Source organism: Passer domesticus, chromosome 2 (genome assembly GCF_036417665.1).
Source record: "Passer domesticus isolate bPasDom1 chromosome 2, bPasDom1.hap1, whole genome shotgun sequence".
NCBI classification, from domain to species: Eukaryota; Metazoa; Chordata; class Aves; order Passeriformes; family Passeridae; genus Passer; species Passer domesticus.
In genome coordinates this window covers 3,144,361-3,158,923 of record NC_087475.1, presented here as the reverse complement: position 1 = coordinate 3,158,923, position 14,563 = coordinate 3,144,361, and the positions used below count along the sequence as shown (strand labels likewise).

The following is a 14,563-nucleotide window of genomic DNA, read 5'->3' as shown; positions in this document are numbered from 1 at the left end:
GAATCATGGAATAGTTAAGGTTGGGAAAAACCCTTCAGGTCAAGTCCAACCATCAACCCAGCACCACCACCATGTTCACCAATAAGCTATGTTCTCAAGTGCCATATCTACATGGTTTTTTAACAATTCCAGGCATGATGACTTTTCCACTTCCCTGGCCAGTTTGGTCAACTGCTTTACAGCAATTTCTGAGGAAAATTTTTCCCGAATATCCAAGCCAAACCTCCCCTGGTGCAGCTTGAGGCCATTCCCCCTCATCCTGTCACTTGTTACCTGGGAGAAAAGACTGACACCAGCTCACTCCAACCTGCTCTTAAGTAGCTGTAGAAAGTTGGCCAGTCCAGTGGTGGAACTTCATTGCTTGATCTAAAAGGGTTGATCAGACCCATGTACTTGGAAAATAAAAATACAGTGGATTTTTCTATGGACCAGTCTTTCAGTGGGGATGAAAAGCATCCCTGGTTCAGTGTGGGTGACCTGGGGAATCACATGCAAAGCAGCAGGTTTGCAGGCAAGCCCCAGAATTCCACACCTGGAAAAGGCTGTGGATGCTAAATCAGGAAGACAGCTGCTTCAAAAAAATCCATTTTGCACTTTCAGCCTGTGGGATTTCTTTTGTATATTTTTCTGGAAGTTACCAAAACCTCCCAACCTCAAACTAAAAGAGGGAAGAGGAACTTCTCCAAAGTCTGATCAGGGTGTGTACTTGAACAGAGGCAACTTCTGTCCTAGCTAAGGGATAGGAGCAACCCCTATGCAACAAAAAATGAATGATTGCTGCTCTCACTTTCCCTTGAAAATGTGAAGGAAGTCACTTTCTGAATGCATGGTGGATAACTGCAAATTGTTTTATGCCAGGCAGTTAAATGAGGCATGAATAACAACCAGTCTAGTGTGGATGTGTCATATTGACATCACCTGCTGCACCAGGGCAGGTGCCTGAACCACAGCCAGCCAAAGCTTTGCTGAGTGAAAAAATTATAACACATCAATAGGCAATTTTTGTTTTTTTTTCTGGTAGCAAAATACAACAATATTTAGCAATGGAAGGCTTAAAAATATTAAAGACATAGTGGTAAGTGAAATTATTGAAGCTGTGTAGCATGCAGTAAGTGCTATTTGATGCTGCTGCTGAATCAAGCACTGGAAAGCTTAAGGGATCCTTGAAGTATTGACAAAGTGTTTGACTTCCACTTGGGACTGGGGAATTTTTAATGTCTCTACCCCTTCAGAATAGAAAAAATATAAAATGCATGACCTCCAAGGCTTCTGCTTTCAGTGTTCATGACTTTCAGTAAACAAGTTTGGATTTGCTTCTTTTTATAACCACAAACTAATGGCATATAGATAGTGTCAGACTCCCTCTGTGAGTTTGTCATGGCAGAGGTGGATGTTCCTGTCTTGCTTACTGTAAAATAGGGATCTTTATGAGCCTCCTGTTAATAATAACAGCTCTATTTGCATATAGGAAATGCAGATAGCAAAATAATCTTCAGGTACTTTACTAGGTGCAGATTTCATGTCCCACAGCTGTGGTTAAGGTGACCTTTGGGGGGAAGAAACAATTTAGTGCATTTGCTCTCAGTGTTTGTTGTGTGAGTCTGAAATTGAACTTGGAGACCACAAAAAACAAAAAATTAAAAAAAAAAAAGCCAGAAATTTTCCATAAAAAGCTTTGCCGCTTCCAAAAGCAAAAGGAAAGTAGTTTTTCATTGATTTTAATGCTAATAGCTAATCTAAACTCACTCTGGCAGTTGGAAACCATTCCCTGTGTGCTGTCCCTGCATGCCCTGGAAATTGTCTCTCTCCAGCTTTCCTGGGGCTCCTGCAGGCCCTGCAAGGCCACCCTGAGCTCAGCCCAAAGCTTCTCCTGTGCAGGTGAACAATGCCAGCTGTGCCAGCCTTTCCTGCCAGCAGAGCTGCTCCATCCCTCTGCTCATCCTGGAGCCTCCTCTGGGCTCTCTGCAGCAGCTCCAGCTCCTCCTGTGCTGGGACAGGGCTGGGGCAGCTCTCAGGTGGGCTCTCACCTGAGGGGACACAGGGGCACAATTCCCCCCTCACCTCTGCCCACTCATCCTTGGATGCAGCCAAGGACACTGTTGGCTTTCTGGGCTGCAAGTTGACACTTCCAAGGATGTGTCCAACCTCTCACCCACCAGCACCCCCAGGTCCTTCTCAGCAGGGCTCTCTGGGTTAGGACAAGACAGGATGACAGCCCTGGACCATGGCTCCTTCCGTGGCCACCCTGTGCCTCTCCAGAGCTTGCCTGAAGCTGCCCCAGCAGCTCCATGAGGAACGAAGGAGGCTCCAGTGGAGACAACATGAAAGTGCCTCTCAATGAGACATGAAGGCTCTAAAGAAAAGTCAGGAGAGAAAGGGACCTCAGTAAGTTATAACCAGCCCAAAATGAGCTGCTAATCACTGGCGCTATTGTGAGGACTACAATAAATCAGTGTCTGCCCCGGCCCGCCTGCATCTCATTATGCACAAACATGTGGATGGAGAATGTCAGCCTCAATGGCATCTGTCATGTGAGCTCTGCTGTGTCCGAGTGGGCTGGAGCCTGCATGCTTAGCCAGCTTTGTGCTTTCCCTCTTTCTTTGTGGGGGATATCTGTTTTATTCTGGAAATCTTGATGTGCTCCGGCCTGTGGGTAGTAAATCTGCCCTTTCCTTGGGTGGTTTGTGAATTCCGTGATGATAACATTGTATTTAAGGTGTGGGGGTAAAATATCTTTCTTATGTGTCATATTTAGTGATTTTTGTTAGTTTTGGTTGTTTTGGTTTTTTTTCTCCCCCAAGTCCTCCTCCGTTTATGGTGCCATGCATATCAGTGAGCTAAGGCAACACCTACATGTATTTATGCAGCTGATGTATAGTGCCCATTACTCAAGCATCACAGACTACCTCGGAAAGGCTAATTAATTTAAGCCCTGCAGCACCCCTTTGAGGCAAATTTTGTCAGTCCTGATAGATGCAGGCACACGTTGTAGCTGCTCTTTGTTGTTTATTTTTAATATGATTTCTATTCCAGAGAAGGGGGGGAAATGAATAGTTCATACTTTGTTAGGTAGTTGAAAAAATGTGAAGCTTTTGATAGCATTGAAATGAAGTATGCAACAAACTTTGGATTTTATTGCAGAGCCTCACAGGTTCTCGTTTTCTTTTAAAGCCTCAGCTCCTGGAGCTAAGTGAACTTGTGGATGTCCTTTTGTTCTTAGATGACTCTGTCTAGCTCATGTGGTTGCAAAATAAATTTTAATGTATTGTCTTTGCTTAGTCTAAAATCTGGGATGCAGCTTGGCTAAGGTTGTTGGTTTGTTTCTTTTTAGTCTTAAAATTTCTGCAAGATTAGGGCTGGGAATACCAATGACAGAGTGTGCCTGCAGTTCAGAAGAGATTCTCAGAAATTACTGCTTGGTTTTGTGTTCTTGTTTAAATTTCAGAGTTCCTCAGTCCCATACTATATTAAAAGGGTGAAACAAGGGTAACCATCACCTCCCTTCTCCTCCATGAACAAACCAAAGATGTTTTTAAACACTGACTCACACTTTTTGTCTACACTCAGTCTTATTAGAGAAGGATTCAGCACATCTATTTCAAATGCTTTATCCTCCTTTGTGTTTACACTCGGCTCTGAGCTCAGCCCTTTTTCTCCACTTCCTTTGTCAACACCAAACTTGTTTCCCTGCTGGTTCTCTCTTGTCCTTCCCACATCCCCTCCTGTGGTAGATCCCAAGCTGCATCACATCTTAAGGAGCGATCAGAGGGGCTGGCTTGAGCTGGCTTTAAGCCATGGGCAACCAAATCTTCATGTCTCACTCTTTCCTACAGGAAAATTCCTAATTCTTTAATATTTTTCTGGGGAGCAGGGGTTTTAAGCCAATCTGAGACCATGTTGTCACCAAGAAGGGAATCACCCTTTTCTGGTATCTGCTCCTACCATTCCATTTGGGTGGTGTCTGATATGGCTAATTTCTATTTTTTCTTGGCATCTGTAGGTGAGGAACCTGATCTGGTTTGCATCACAGCCGTGTGGCTTTGCCAGGGAGGCCTGGGAACCATCCAGCCAAGGGCAGGGGAAAAGTGTGACCGTTGATTTGGTAGCAGTAGAGTCTAGACTGACTTAAACTTACAATTTAATGGCTCTGTACATAGTGTGGTTTCCACGTCTCACTGAAAGAAGTGACCCTGCTCTGCCATCGTGCAGCTGTGATGGACCAGCCTGGTTGCCTGAGCTAGATGGGGAGAGGAAGGTGCCACATTTCCATTTTCAGCCTAAATAAACCAAGTGGACCCCTCTTAGGCTCCCTTTCAATCACGGTGTTAATAAATCTGCTGTCCTCATGTTTAAAGGTGGTAAAGCCTGTGGAAGGTTGCTGCTGCTGCTCAGGATGAACTGGGCATTGCTCCTGTGTTTTCCAATCCACAAAGCAGCTTCATGCTTCTGCTTATCTCTGTCCAGACCTGCACTCTGCCCCTGCCTTGAAATCTCACAAGTTCTAAGACAAAGAGAGCTTTAAGCAGTCCATAATTCAGCCTGTGCTCTGGACAGGTTGCCAAGACTCATGGGTTGGGCCAAAAAGAAATTTGAGATGATCAGGAATTCATCTGCTGTGCAAATGTGGGCTTGGGCCAAAAAGAAATTGGAGATGATCAGGAATTCATCTGCTGTGCAAATGTGGGCTTGGCGGGTTTTCCCCCTTCCAGGAACAGGACTATTTTAAAGCTTTCCAGCAGGATCAGCTGGTTTGGATGGGCTGCAGCAGCACATCTTCCCCAAAATGTGACACTAAATTTATTTCTCGGGGCAGTGCCCACCATGATTTTAAAGCTGAAGATAGTTTAGACAAAAACCGCAATGATTTTTTTTGTTGCTCATTTGTTTAATTGGATATGCAAATCACTTATCCTTTCTTTTTTTCTTTTCTTTTTTTTTTTTTTTTGGCAGTTAAATATTCTGGTTGACACTGGGAGCAGCAATTTTGCTGTAGCAGGTGTGCCTGATCCTGATGTCACATCCTACTTCAATCCTGAGCTGTAAGTACCTGTTGTGCACCTGTGGTGGAAATTAGGGGGGTCTTTTGGATCCTGGCTCCTCCATGCAAGACAGGATAATAAGGCAGCTGGGCTCCTGGGGCTCCTGTGACATCCCATGGGAGTGGGATGTTGGCTGCCTGGTGGGAATTTTGGATTTGCCTGATGCAAAACCCTGCCTGACACCGTGGACAGCCCCACTGGTGGCAGCACAGCTGAGCTCTGAGTGAGCATCAGCAGCACTAATTAGAACTGGAGAAAAGAGAAGATGATTACAGGGTAAAAATCATTTGCAAAATCACACCAATTTCAGCCAATTTCTTACCTGAATAGACTTGCAAGGAATTAAAAGTTTCAATGTGCTTTGCCTTTGTTTGAAGACAAAAATTAAAAGCCAGTAATTGTATCAGTAATTGTGTTACTTGACATTTCATCCAGAAGCAAAATTACTTAGTCAAAACCTAATTTGTTGTTCAGTTTGGCCACAGGCCTCAATCAGTCAGTGATCTGGGCAGACCCTGATGAATCTGGTTGTTTATAAAATACAACTTGGTGGTTCTGGTGTTTGTTATGCACTAAATTTGCTCTGTTTAGCATAAGCTGACATTAATCACAGCCAAGCTTTGTCTGACTGAATCACACTTCTTCTTCCTTCCTTTCTGCCTTTCTCTAGTTTCAATTATTTCAGGTAAACTTCTCCAAAATGCAGTGTTTATCTTTAGCTGAAGTATATGAATAAAAATACCAAGAGTGCTGGGAAACTGGGGAGTATCACCCTTCTCACTGCCTCACATGTGTTTTAACATGCGGTTTTACACTTTTTTCCCAGTAAAATGCACTGGGAATGGAGGGAAATCTTATTATTTCCATGCTGCTTACTGGAGTAGCCTCACCTCCTGTCACATATTTAGATGTTAATGGAGATATTTCACATCATGCTAATATGATACAGGTCTGGAAAATCCAGAGTTTTGGAGAGCTATTTCTGATACTCTTGATAGGTATTCCTGCACTACTGCAAGGTTTTCCATGCCAGCCAGCTGTCCCCTTCCATAGGCAGTGGCTAGAGAAAAATTAACTGCAAGAATTCAAAGCACAAGCATTCTTTCTGCCTTGTCTCTTAATTGATGTTATTGAGACTGGAAGGACAAGGCCTCTCTCATCAGAAGCATAAACCATTAAAAACAGCAGCAGCAGGGCTTGTGTGTGGGGAAAGACAGACTGAAATCATGTGAAGGTTACAGCCTCTGACCGGTGTGCTCAGTGGACACTGTGTTTTGAGAACTTTAATATGAGGTTAATAATGAAACCTTGAGGTCCAGGCCCTAAAGAGTTAGTTAAGGGTGCTTTGTAAAATTACTCAAAATCAAGTCATTACTTGATTTTAAGTCATTACTTAAAAGTCAATCAAGTCCAGAGCAATTGCAGCAAGAGTTTCTTGTTTGGGTTGCATTGATGGAGTCCTGCAGTGGGCTCAGAACAGAAACATTAGCAGACTACCATGCTTCTTCCATTTAAAATATTTTAACTACATTTAGATAAATAAATTGGAGGAATCCAATGAAATCAAGTAGATCTTCTAAAAATGTTGGTTGCAAGAACGCTCTGTAGGTCACCTGGCACACATCCCAAATGATCTGGGGCTGTCACCAGAGCAGGTGAGCCAGGCTGAGCCCAGCCAAGTCCTGTAAACCTCTGTGATGGAGAATCCATGCTCTGTCCAGGCAGAGTGTCATGCCACAGTCTCCTGGGGAGGAAATATTTCCTGTTGTCCAGCCTGAACCTCAAAAAATGTAACTGGTGGCTGTGGCAGACAGCATGGCAGCTGCTGCCTTTGATGTAGATCCCATGCAAACCTGAGTGTGCAGTCTGTCCTTCGTGGAGGTTCTTGATGAAGACCTTCACAGAACCACAGAATCACAGGTTGGAAAACACCTCCAAGACCATCCAGTCCAATTTGTGACTCCTCCCCACCTTGTCCCCAGCCCAGAGCACTGAGTGCCATGTCCAGGCCTTCCTTGGACACCTCCAGGGGGGATGAGTCCACCACCTTGCTGGGCAGCCCCTTCCAGTGTTTAACAACCATTTCCATGATGAAATTCCTCCTGGTGTCCAGCCTGAGCCTCTCTTACCATAGCTTGTGTGTCCTCTTGTCCTGTTGCTGTTGCATGGGAGAAGAGCCTGACTCTCAGCTGGCTGCACCCTCCTGCCAGGGACTTGTAGAGTGTGAGAAAGCCTCTCCTGAGCCTCCTTTTCTCCAGGCTGTGGAACAGTTTTGGCTCCACTAACAACCCCTGGGGCTCTGCTTGTCACAAGTCAGTGGCTCCTGTGGACCCAGGGGTGCAGCCCACCTTCAGCCCACACTGTGGCTGGTCTGTTCAGCCCCACATCCTCAGCTTCCAAATGGGAGTGCCAAGGGAGGTGGTGTCCAAAGCCTGACAGAAGCCAAGATGTGCTACAGCCACTGTTCTCCTCAGCTGTGCCTCCCTGATGTAGAAGATGGGTCAGGTGTGATGTGCCTGTGAAATTCCTCACTGAGTGTCTGTGACTGCATGGCTGTCCTTCACGTGCTTGGAAACAGATTCCAGGAGGTTTTATTTGAGACTTCTCCTGACTGCAGGGGAAGCCCAGTCACCTCTGCTTTCTTGGGTGCTGCTGCTTGTCTGTTTTTGAGACTGGCCTTAGGGTAGGCTTTTCCCAGCAGTCAGAACACCTTCCTGGCATTGTGATTGAAACCCTGATGGCAACTCGGCCCCACACAGCCCCACTCACTCACTTCCCCACCAAAGCCCCAAACATTTCTCCATTCTTCCCCCAGCTGTGTGTGCTGAGCATGACATCATGGTTTGGGATATCCCTGGGGTCAGTTGGGGTCATCTGTCCCCTCCCAAATTCTCGTGCACACCAAGCCTGGCAGTGGTGGGGTGAGCTGAGAGGGAGAAAAGACCTCGGCTCTGTGCAAGATCTGCTCAGCAATAACAAAACATCTCTATATTTCAACTCTGTTTCCAGCACAAATCCAAAACACAGCCTGTGCTGGCTGCTGTGAAGAAAATTAACTCCATCCCCAGCCCAAACCAGCACGCTTGGTTGTTGTGATTTTGCAGGGATGGTAAACAGGGGCATTGATATCACATCGGCTGGATCTGCAAAATTACCCAGGAGCAACCTTTGCCCACGTGTAAATGAGAAAAACGACCTGTGGGCACTTTTCTTCCTTCCTAGGAGGAACACTTAAGATTAGATAAAGGGGTTTTCTCTCATCTGGTAATCACTCCTGCAGTTTTCCCCTGTATTGTCACGGAGTGCTTCCGATGTCTTAAACTGCAAGTTGAAGACAAGGGGGAAGAAAGATTAGTAATTTGTTAAATTAATGGGTTATGAGTTATAGATGTGTGCTTATTAGAATATTCATGTTGTGTTGGAGAGAGTGATGGGGCTTAATTTCCTGGTGCCACACTCTTAGTTTAATTTTATTCAGATGATCAAAATCAGAAATTGAATGCATGATTCTTTTTTGACTGAAATTGAGGGGGTGCATGGGAGAGGCATTATCTTTGTTTCAAAGGACCCAGAGAGTGTGTTTTTCAGGAAGAGCCCTCCTGGAGCAATTCCAGAACTAACTTGTTAAATGATGTTGTGTGTCATATAATCTATGTGATATAATCCTGCTGTTTAATTATCTGTCTCTTTCTTTACAAAGCGAGTAAAGCTGTTACCATGCACTCTTTTACAGCTCAGGCTTTTGAGTGGCTCTGACAAACCTTTGCTGTAAAAAGTTCTGAGTTTGCTGTGATAATCATGCTCTATAAGTCACCATGATGTATAAGGTTTTGCAAAATTACCTGATTTGTCCTGATCTGAAAAGAAATCATGGTGTTTGTTTCTCATGCTGTTGAAAATAACAAGTAGTTTTGTTGAGTACTCTACTTATGGTAAAAGAGCTACTTAAACAGACATATAAAGGGAATTTTACACTTGAACCCAAGTGATCAGTGATGGCTCTGCAGCAGTATGTAAATCTGACATGCTCAGGGCTTTCAGTATTCAGGAACAGTGTTCAGTTTTATTTCAGTAAATAAATAAAGACTACTACTGCCTCACCATCTGAAGCTTCAAAAGCAAGCTGCTCAAGAGTTGATCTTTCCAAGAGATAGGGATGTAAGGGAAATATAGGCAATAAATTGAGGTAATACGATAAGTTATATACCATCAAACAAAAGAAACAAAGCAGCTTGTTTTGCTGCTTTTGCAGTGTGATCCTGCCAGGTTGGGTGTGTGCACTGTACAGGTTGTGGTTTGGGCTGATTATAAACTCTTTGTGGAAGCCCTGCAGATTAGATGGGACTTCTTGGTTAGAAATCAATAATTTCTGTTGTATTTTCACGTTTGAGTTATTTGGTGAGGTCGGTGTTATGCAGGGCTTCCTGCACATGGTGGATTTGCTGTTGCCACGTTGAGCTTGTTGCAAAGGGATTGTGACATGAGAAATAAGATTCTGGTGGTGTTTTGTCCTGTGCTGTGTGCTGGTAATGAGGATTAACCCTGCAAGAGAAAATGACCCCATTGCTGGTTTGCTCAGCTGGGGCTCGAGATTCATGTGAGGTTTGAGGACCAGGTTTCTGGTGGCTGCTTTGGAGAGAAGATGGGAATGGGAAGGTGAGGGAAAAGGGAGTAGGATCCCTACAGCACCATGATCCAGGAGCCCTTATTCCTTGCTTGTGTCTACTTTGTCCTGCTGGAAGATGTGAATTTCTTCTTTTCCCATCACAGCCAAAGCAGCTTGTTTGTAATTTTCTTTTCTGTGCTGTGTGTTTGTTTTACAACACTCGGCCCATGAATTACAACTAGTCTCTAGTTTTGACCTCTGAAGTTTTCTTCCTTTGGATCAGTGAGGCGGAAAGGTGAAAAAAACCTGTGGCTGATTACCTGCAAGAGGATGGGGAAGTGGTTTTGCAGAACAGAATCTAATTTACTGCAAGATCCCTTCCCATGTTACCAGTTTTGCTCCTTGAAGGAAGTAATAAAGTCTCCTTTTCCATATGACATTTGTGAGCTTTACAAATGAGATGAGTTTCTTCATATCCATTTCTGCAGGTGGGGAAGCTGAGGCACAAGTGCTGAGGAAGCAGGAAAGGTCAGCAGCTGTGCTGGAAAGTGAATCCAGTCTTTCTGTGTCCTGGTCCACAGCCCTTCCTGCTTCTGGAAGAAGAGCTGTGTGCTGCTGCTGTTCTAGTCATGCGCTGCTTGTATCTGCAGATTTGCTTCACTTTATTCTCCCAGCACTCAATTTTCTCTGTTTTCAGATGTTTCCTCTTCTGCTGCTCAGCCAGACACTTTTCTACATGAAGAAAAGTATTCTCCCTTTCATTTCTTGCCCCTGCAGTTTCCCTTATGCCGCTAATTATTCAGACTCTATTTTGATTTATGAAATGTCCTGCCAGTGTCACAGAGGTGTTCTGAGGACCCTGCCTGAGCTGAGATGTTCCTTTGTGTAAGTGTCACACAAATGCAGAGTTACACAGGAGCAGTGGAGGTGATCAGATGCAGGTAATCAGAGTGTATCTGGAACTCCTGCATCTTGAAATATTATCTCTTGTATTTCTGCTGCCTTGGTTGTCAACTCTTGAAGGGTTAGGTCTTGGGAGTGTCAAGAACTGCTTATAGGGTTAGAGCCTGTCCTCCCTGCCTGGGGAGAGTCATTTGCATGGTCCCTATAGCCAAAGTTTGAATTATGGGACTTGTCCATGCTGCCATCTGAAGCTTGTTCCTCATGATAATGAAAATGACCCCAAATTCATGCTGGTGAGCTCAGGCACAGGGCCTGTGAAGCCACTTTATGTGGCTGTTGGATTGAAGCTGGATTGATCAAAGTATCTTCCCCTGATAAACCCTTGCCTTTCTATTTTTCTACACACATGTAAAGATGCTGTTATAAATTTATTTTATGCTTTCCCCCACCCTTAATTTACTTTCCAAAAAGCTGTGAAAAGTCTCTTGGGATGAACTGAGTGTGGTCATCTATCTCTCTAAAATAGGAAGCTGTGTGCCAAGGAGAGGATCCAGAGTAAATTGTGAGGGATCTAGAACTTGAAATTCTTCAGTAGAGATGTGTGTGGGATATGAGAAAAATATTTATGGATTACAGGTCTTTAAAATGAAAAATCTATTGACGCTTTTACTAATTTTTTTAAGCCTTTTAAACAGGATTCAGTTCCTTCTTTTGCTTGCCATACTTAACGGCTCCTTTGCCTTTGCTTCCCTGGTCTAGAATAAATTAGTTCCTTTTCTTCTCCAAATCAGTGAATCATTTGTTAATAATATCAAATTCTACTTACTTCCTCATAGACAGGTCAAACTGCAGACTTGGGAAACCTCTATCTCACTGCTGGTACTCACAATAATATTCCAATTTAACCAAAAAGGATCTTTTAGAAATATTAATGAGGTATTAGTCTACAGCTATTCAGTTAGCTTAGCATTTCAATTTTAGATTTGAATTCAGTAGCTTTCTATTTTCTAGTGCCATTTAACACATTCCTTCTCCAGTTAAAAAGTGTTGCTTCTATGGACCAGTCTGAGTCAGGGACACTGCACTAGGTGGCATAATATCTTAGATTATTTGGTTTTTTTAAAAAAAAACATTTGAAGATCTGAGTTATTGATGGCTTCTGGATAAAAATGGGGCTTTGACTTTCGGGGTTTTTTTAATTTCTGCTTTTACCTGATTTTACGAGCAGTATGAATACATATTTTGCATTTAATTTACCTTTTTTTCCCCTCTCTGGGAAAAATTGAGTTGGAATATATTCTGTCGTCTTGCACTGTAAATGAACAGCCCGTGCATCAGTGTGTCCTCTCCTTTTAAAGGTCAAGCACATACAGGTCCCAAGGCATTGAGGTGACAGTGAAGTACAGCCAAGGCAGCTGGACTGGAGTTCTGGGCACAGATGTCATCACCATGCCCAAAGGACTCTATGGCAGCTACACCATCAACATTGCCACCATCCTGGAGTCAGAGAACTTCTTCCTGCCAGGGGTTAAGTGGCACGGGATCCTGGGTCTTGCCTACGATGCCTTAGCCAAGGTAAACCATCCCTTCCCCCCTGTTTGCCTTTCACAAGGACAATAAACAGAAATCCGCTAAAATAATGCCAGCAGATGATCTCCCAGCATTAGGCTCCACCCTTCCAGCCACTCCTTCCTACAGATCTTCTGTCTTTGTTCCAGAAAGAATAAGCTGGGTTGTGGTGGTGCCACAGTGCCACGTGAGGATTTCAGCTTTTCTGGTGATGGAAATGCTGATTTTAGCTCCTCTGGGATGAATAAGCTTTTACAGAGCTTGTAGTACCAGAGTGTGGTTGTGGGATGTGTGTGGAGGGAGGTTTTAGAGCTCTGAGGATGCTTCTCAAAACTGGTCCAAGGCAAAGCCCTCAGCAGTTCATTCTAGGCCATTCTCTGTTCGTTGAGTAAACGTTGAGGTGGATGGATAATTTCAGAACAAATATTGGCTACAATATTTCCAGGAACATAGAACCAAGCACATCCTGCTCCTCTGGAGGAAGTAAATTCAGGTAGAAGATTCAATTAAAACCTGAAATTTATAACCCAAAATGTATAATCTTAAAACTAAAACTGAAACCGTGATCGGAAAACTACAAAGTTACCATTTTCAACCTTCCCATCCCAAAGTGAGTTCTACCCAGACAGAACAAACGATTCAGCACTGCCTGGTGAGCCTGCTTTACTCTGGAGGTGTGTGAGAGTTGTTTTTATTGACTTCATGGACTGCCAGCAGGAGGGAGAAGGGAGAAGAAGGAGAAGGAGAAGGAGAAGGAGAAGGAGAAGGAGAAGGAGAAGGAGAAGGAGAAGGAGAAGGAGAAGGAGAAGGAGAAGAAGGAGAAGAAGAAGAAGGAGAAGATGAAGGAGAAGAAGGAGAAGAAGAAGAGGAAGAGGAAGAAGAAGAAGAGGAAGAAGAAGGAGAAGAAGAAGAAGAGAAGCTGTTCTGTTCTCAAACTCTGCTTTGGGCAAACAGAGTACTCAGGGCATTTCTTCCCTTCTTCCAAGGACTTCAGGGCTGTTGGCTTCTGAGGCTGCTCTGGGCTTTGTGTAGTGAGAGCACTTGGCCCCTCTGACCTCCGTGCACACAAATCTGAGTTACAGGGAAGTTGCAGAACTCCAGTGGCTGCAAAGGAAAACAGGACCTGCAGTGTCAGGAAGAACCTGGCCAGTCCCCAGCTGGAGACAGCGTGCTTGGGTATGAAGTTCTTCAAGAGAAAAGAGAGGAAATTTGGGACACTCAATTCAAAGTTTGTTAGAATTCAACACTGCTGAAAAACTGACAATCTTGACTTTAAAATTCTGCTTTTTAACTATGGGAAAGGGTGAAAAGCAAGTTACCTTTGAGTGTTCTAATAACACAAAGCCTTTTCCAAATAGAAATTATCCGTGAGAGTTTCTGCCTGAAACTGGAGTTTGAGTTTGGAAACTGAAATTGAAAATTACTCCTGTGTTTTAGGGATTTGGCAGCAGCAGTCCTGACAGTGGCCAAGAGTAAAAATGTTTTTAAAACAACAGAAACAGAAAAATGACAGATATTGGGGTTTTAATGGCTTATTATGTCTAGAACTTTCATCAGCTGCTTGTCAGAAATTCAATTTACTAATGAAAAGTGGTTTTGTTTGAATGATTTGCTGATTTCTGTGAAGAAACTTTCTAATGAACCCTGCAATTCTTTTTGTTGTTGTTGTTTTTGTTTGTGTGTTTGTTTTGCTTTTCAACACCTTCCAGCCTTCCAGTTCTGTGGAGACATTCTTTGATTCCCTCGTGAGGCAGGCAAAGATCCCCAACATTTTCTCCCTGCAGATGTGTGGTGCTGGACTCCCTGTTTCTGGAAGTGGTACCAACGGAGGTAGTCTTGTGGGTATCTGTCAGTAGGAGAGGGAAAATGTATCTTTGTTCACCTCTCTCCCTCTTTTCTCTGACTATCCTGCTTCTGCCAAATTTAGTGTTTAAATATATTTTTGTATTTTAAATATGTTTCCTATATTTTTAAAGAAAAGCTAAGCCCTTAGGCAAAATTTAAGTGTTATTTATTTTCATTCTCAATTCTTTTTTTTTTCTCTCTCAAGTTTGAGTAAACTTTTCATCTTTTAACAAAGAAAAACGTGAATGTTGTGATGTTTCCTCAGGGCAGATTCTGCTGTATTTCTCAAACTGAGTAGTCCCTTATGCAGCTGATAAATTTGTTCAATCTCATCAAAATGCTACAGTATTTTTTTAAATGTGATGTGAAAAGGGGGAGAGGAATCAAGGGTCTTTTCTTTTTTTTTTTGTAAACGACATATTAAAGGGAAAAATCTGTAGATCAGATCTCCTGCTTGCTGTTACTCTGGGAAGTCTTTCCATCACCTTAGTGGGACCATGAATTGGCCCATTATGTATCTGGAACTGGGAGATGGAATGACTGCTCCCAAATGATGCTGAAATAAACATCTCAGCACAGGAGCTGATCACAAACACTTATT

The 14,563-nt window shown here is 43.5% G+C and overlaps 1 protein-coding gene across 1 annotated transcript in view; it reads left to right on the top strand.

Annotated features, from left to right (window-relative positions):
• BACE2 (beta-secretase 2) overlaps positions 1-14,563 on the top strand; it is a 48,223-nt gene that overhangs the window by 18,638 nt on the left and 15,022 nt on the right. Inside the window, exons 2-4 of the mRNA XM_064405941.1 lie at positions 4,951-5,039; positions 11,907-12,123; positions 13,827-13,955. Of these exons, the coding sequence (XP_064262011.1) occupies positions 4,951-5,039; positions 11,907-12,123; positions 13,827-13,955 (435 nt within the window). The remainder of the gene's footprint in view (positions 1-4,950; positions 5,040-11,906; positions 12,124-13,826; positions 13,956-14,563) is intronic.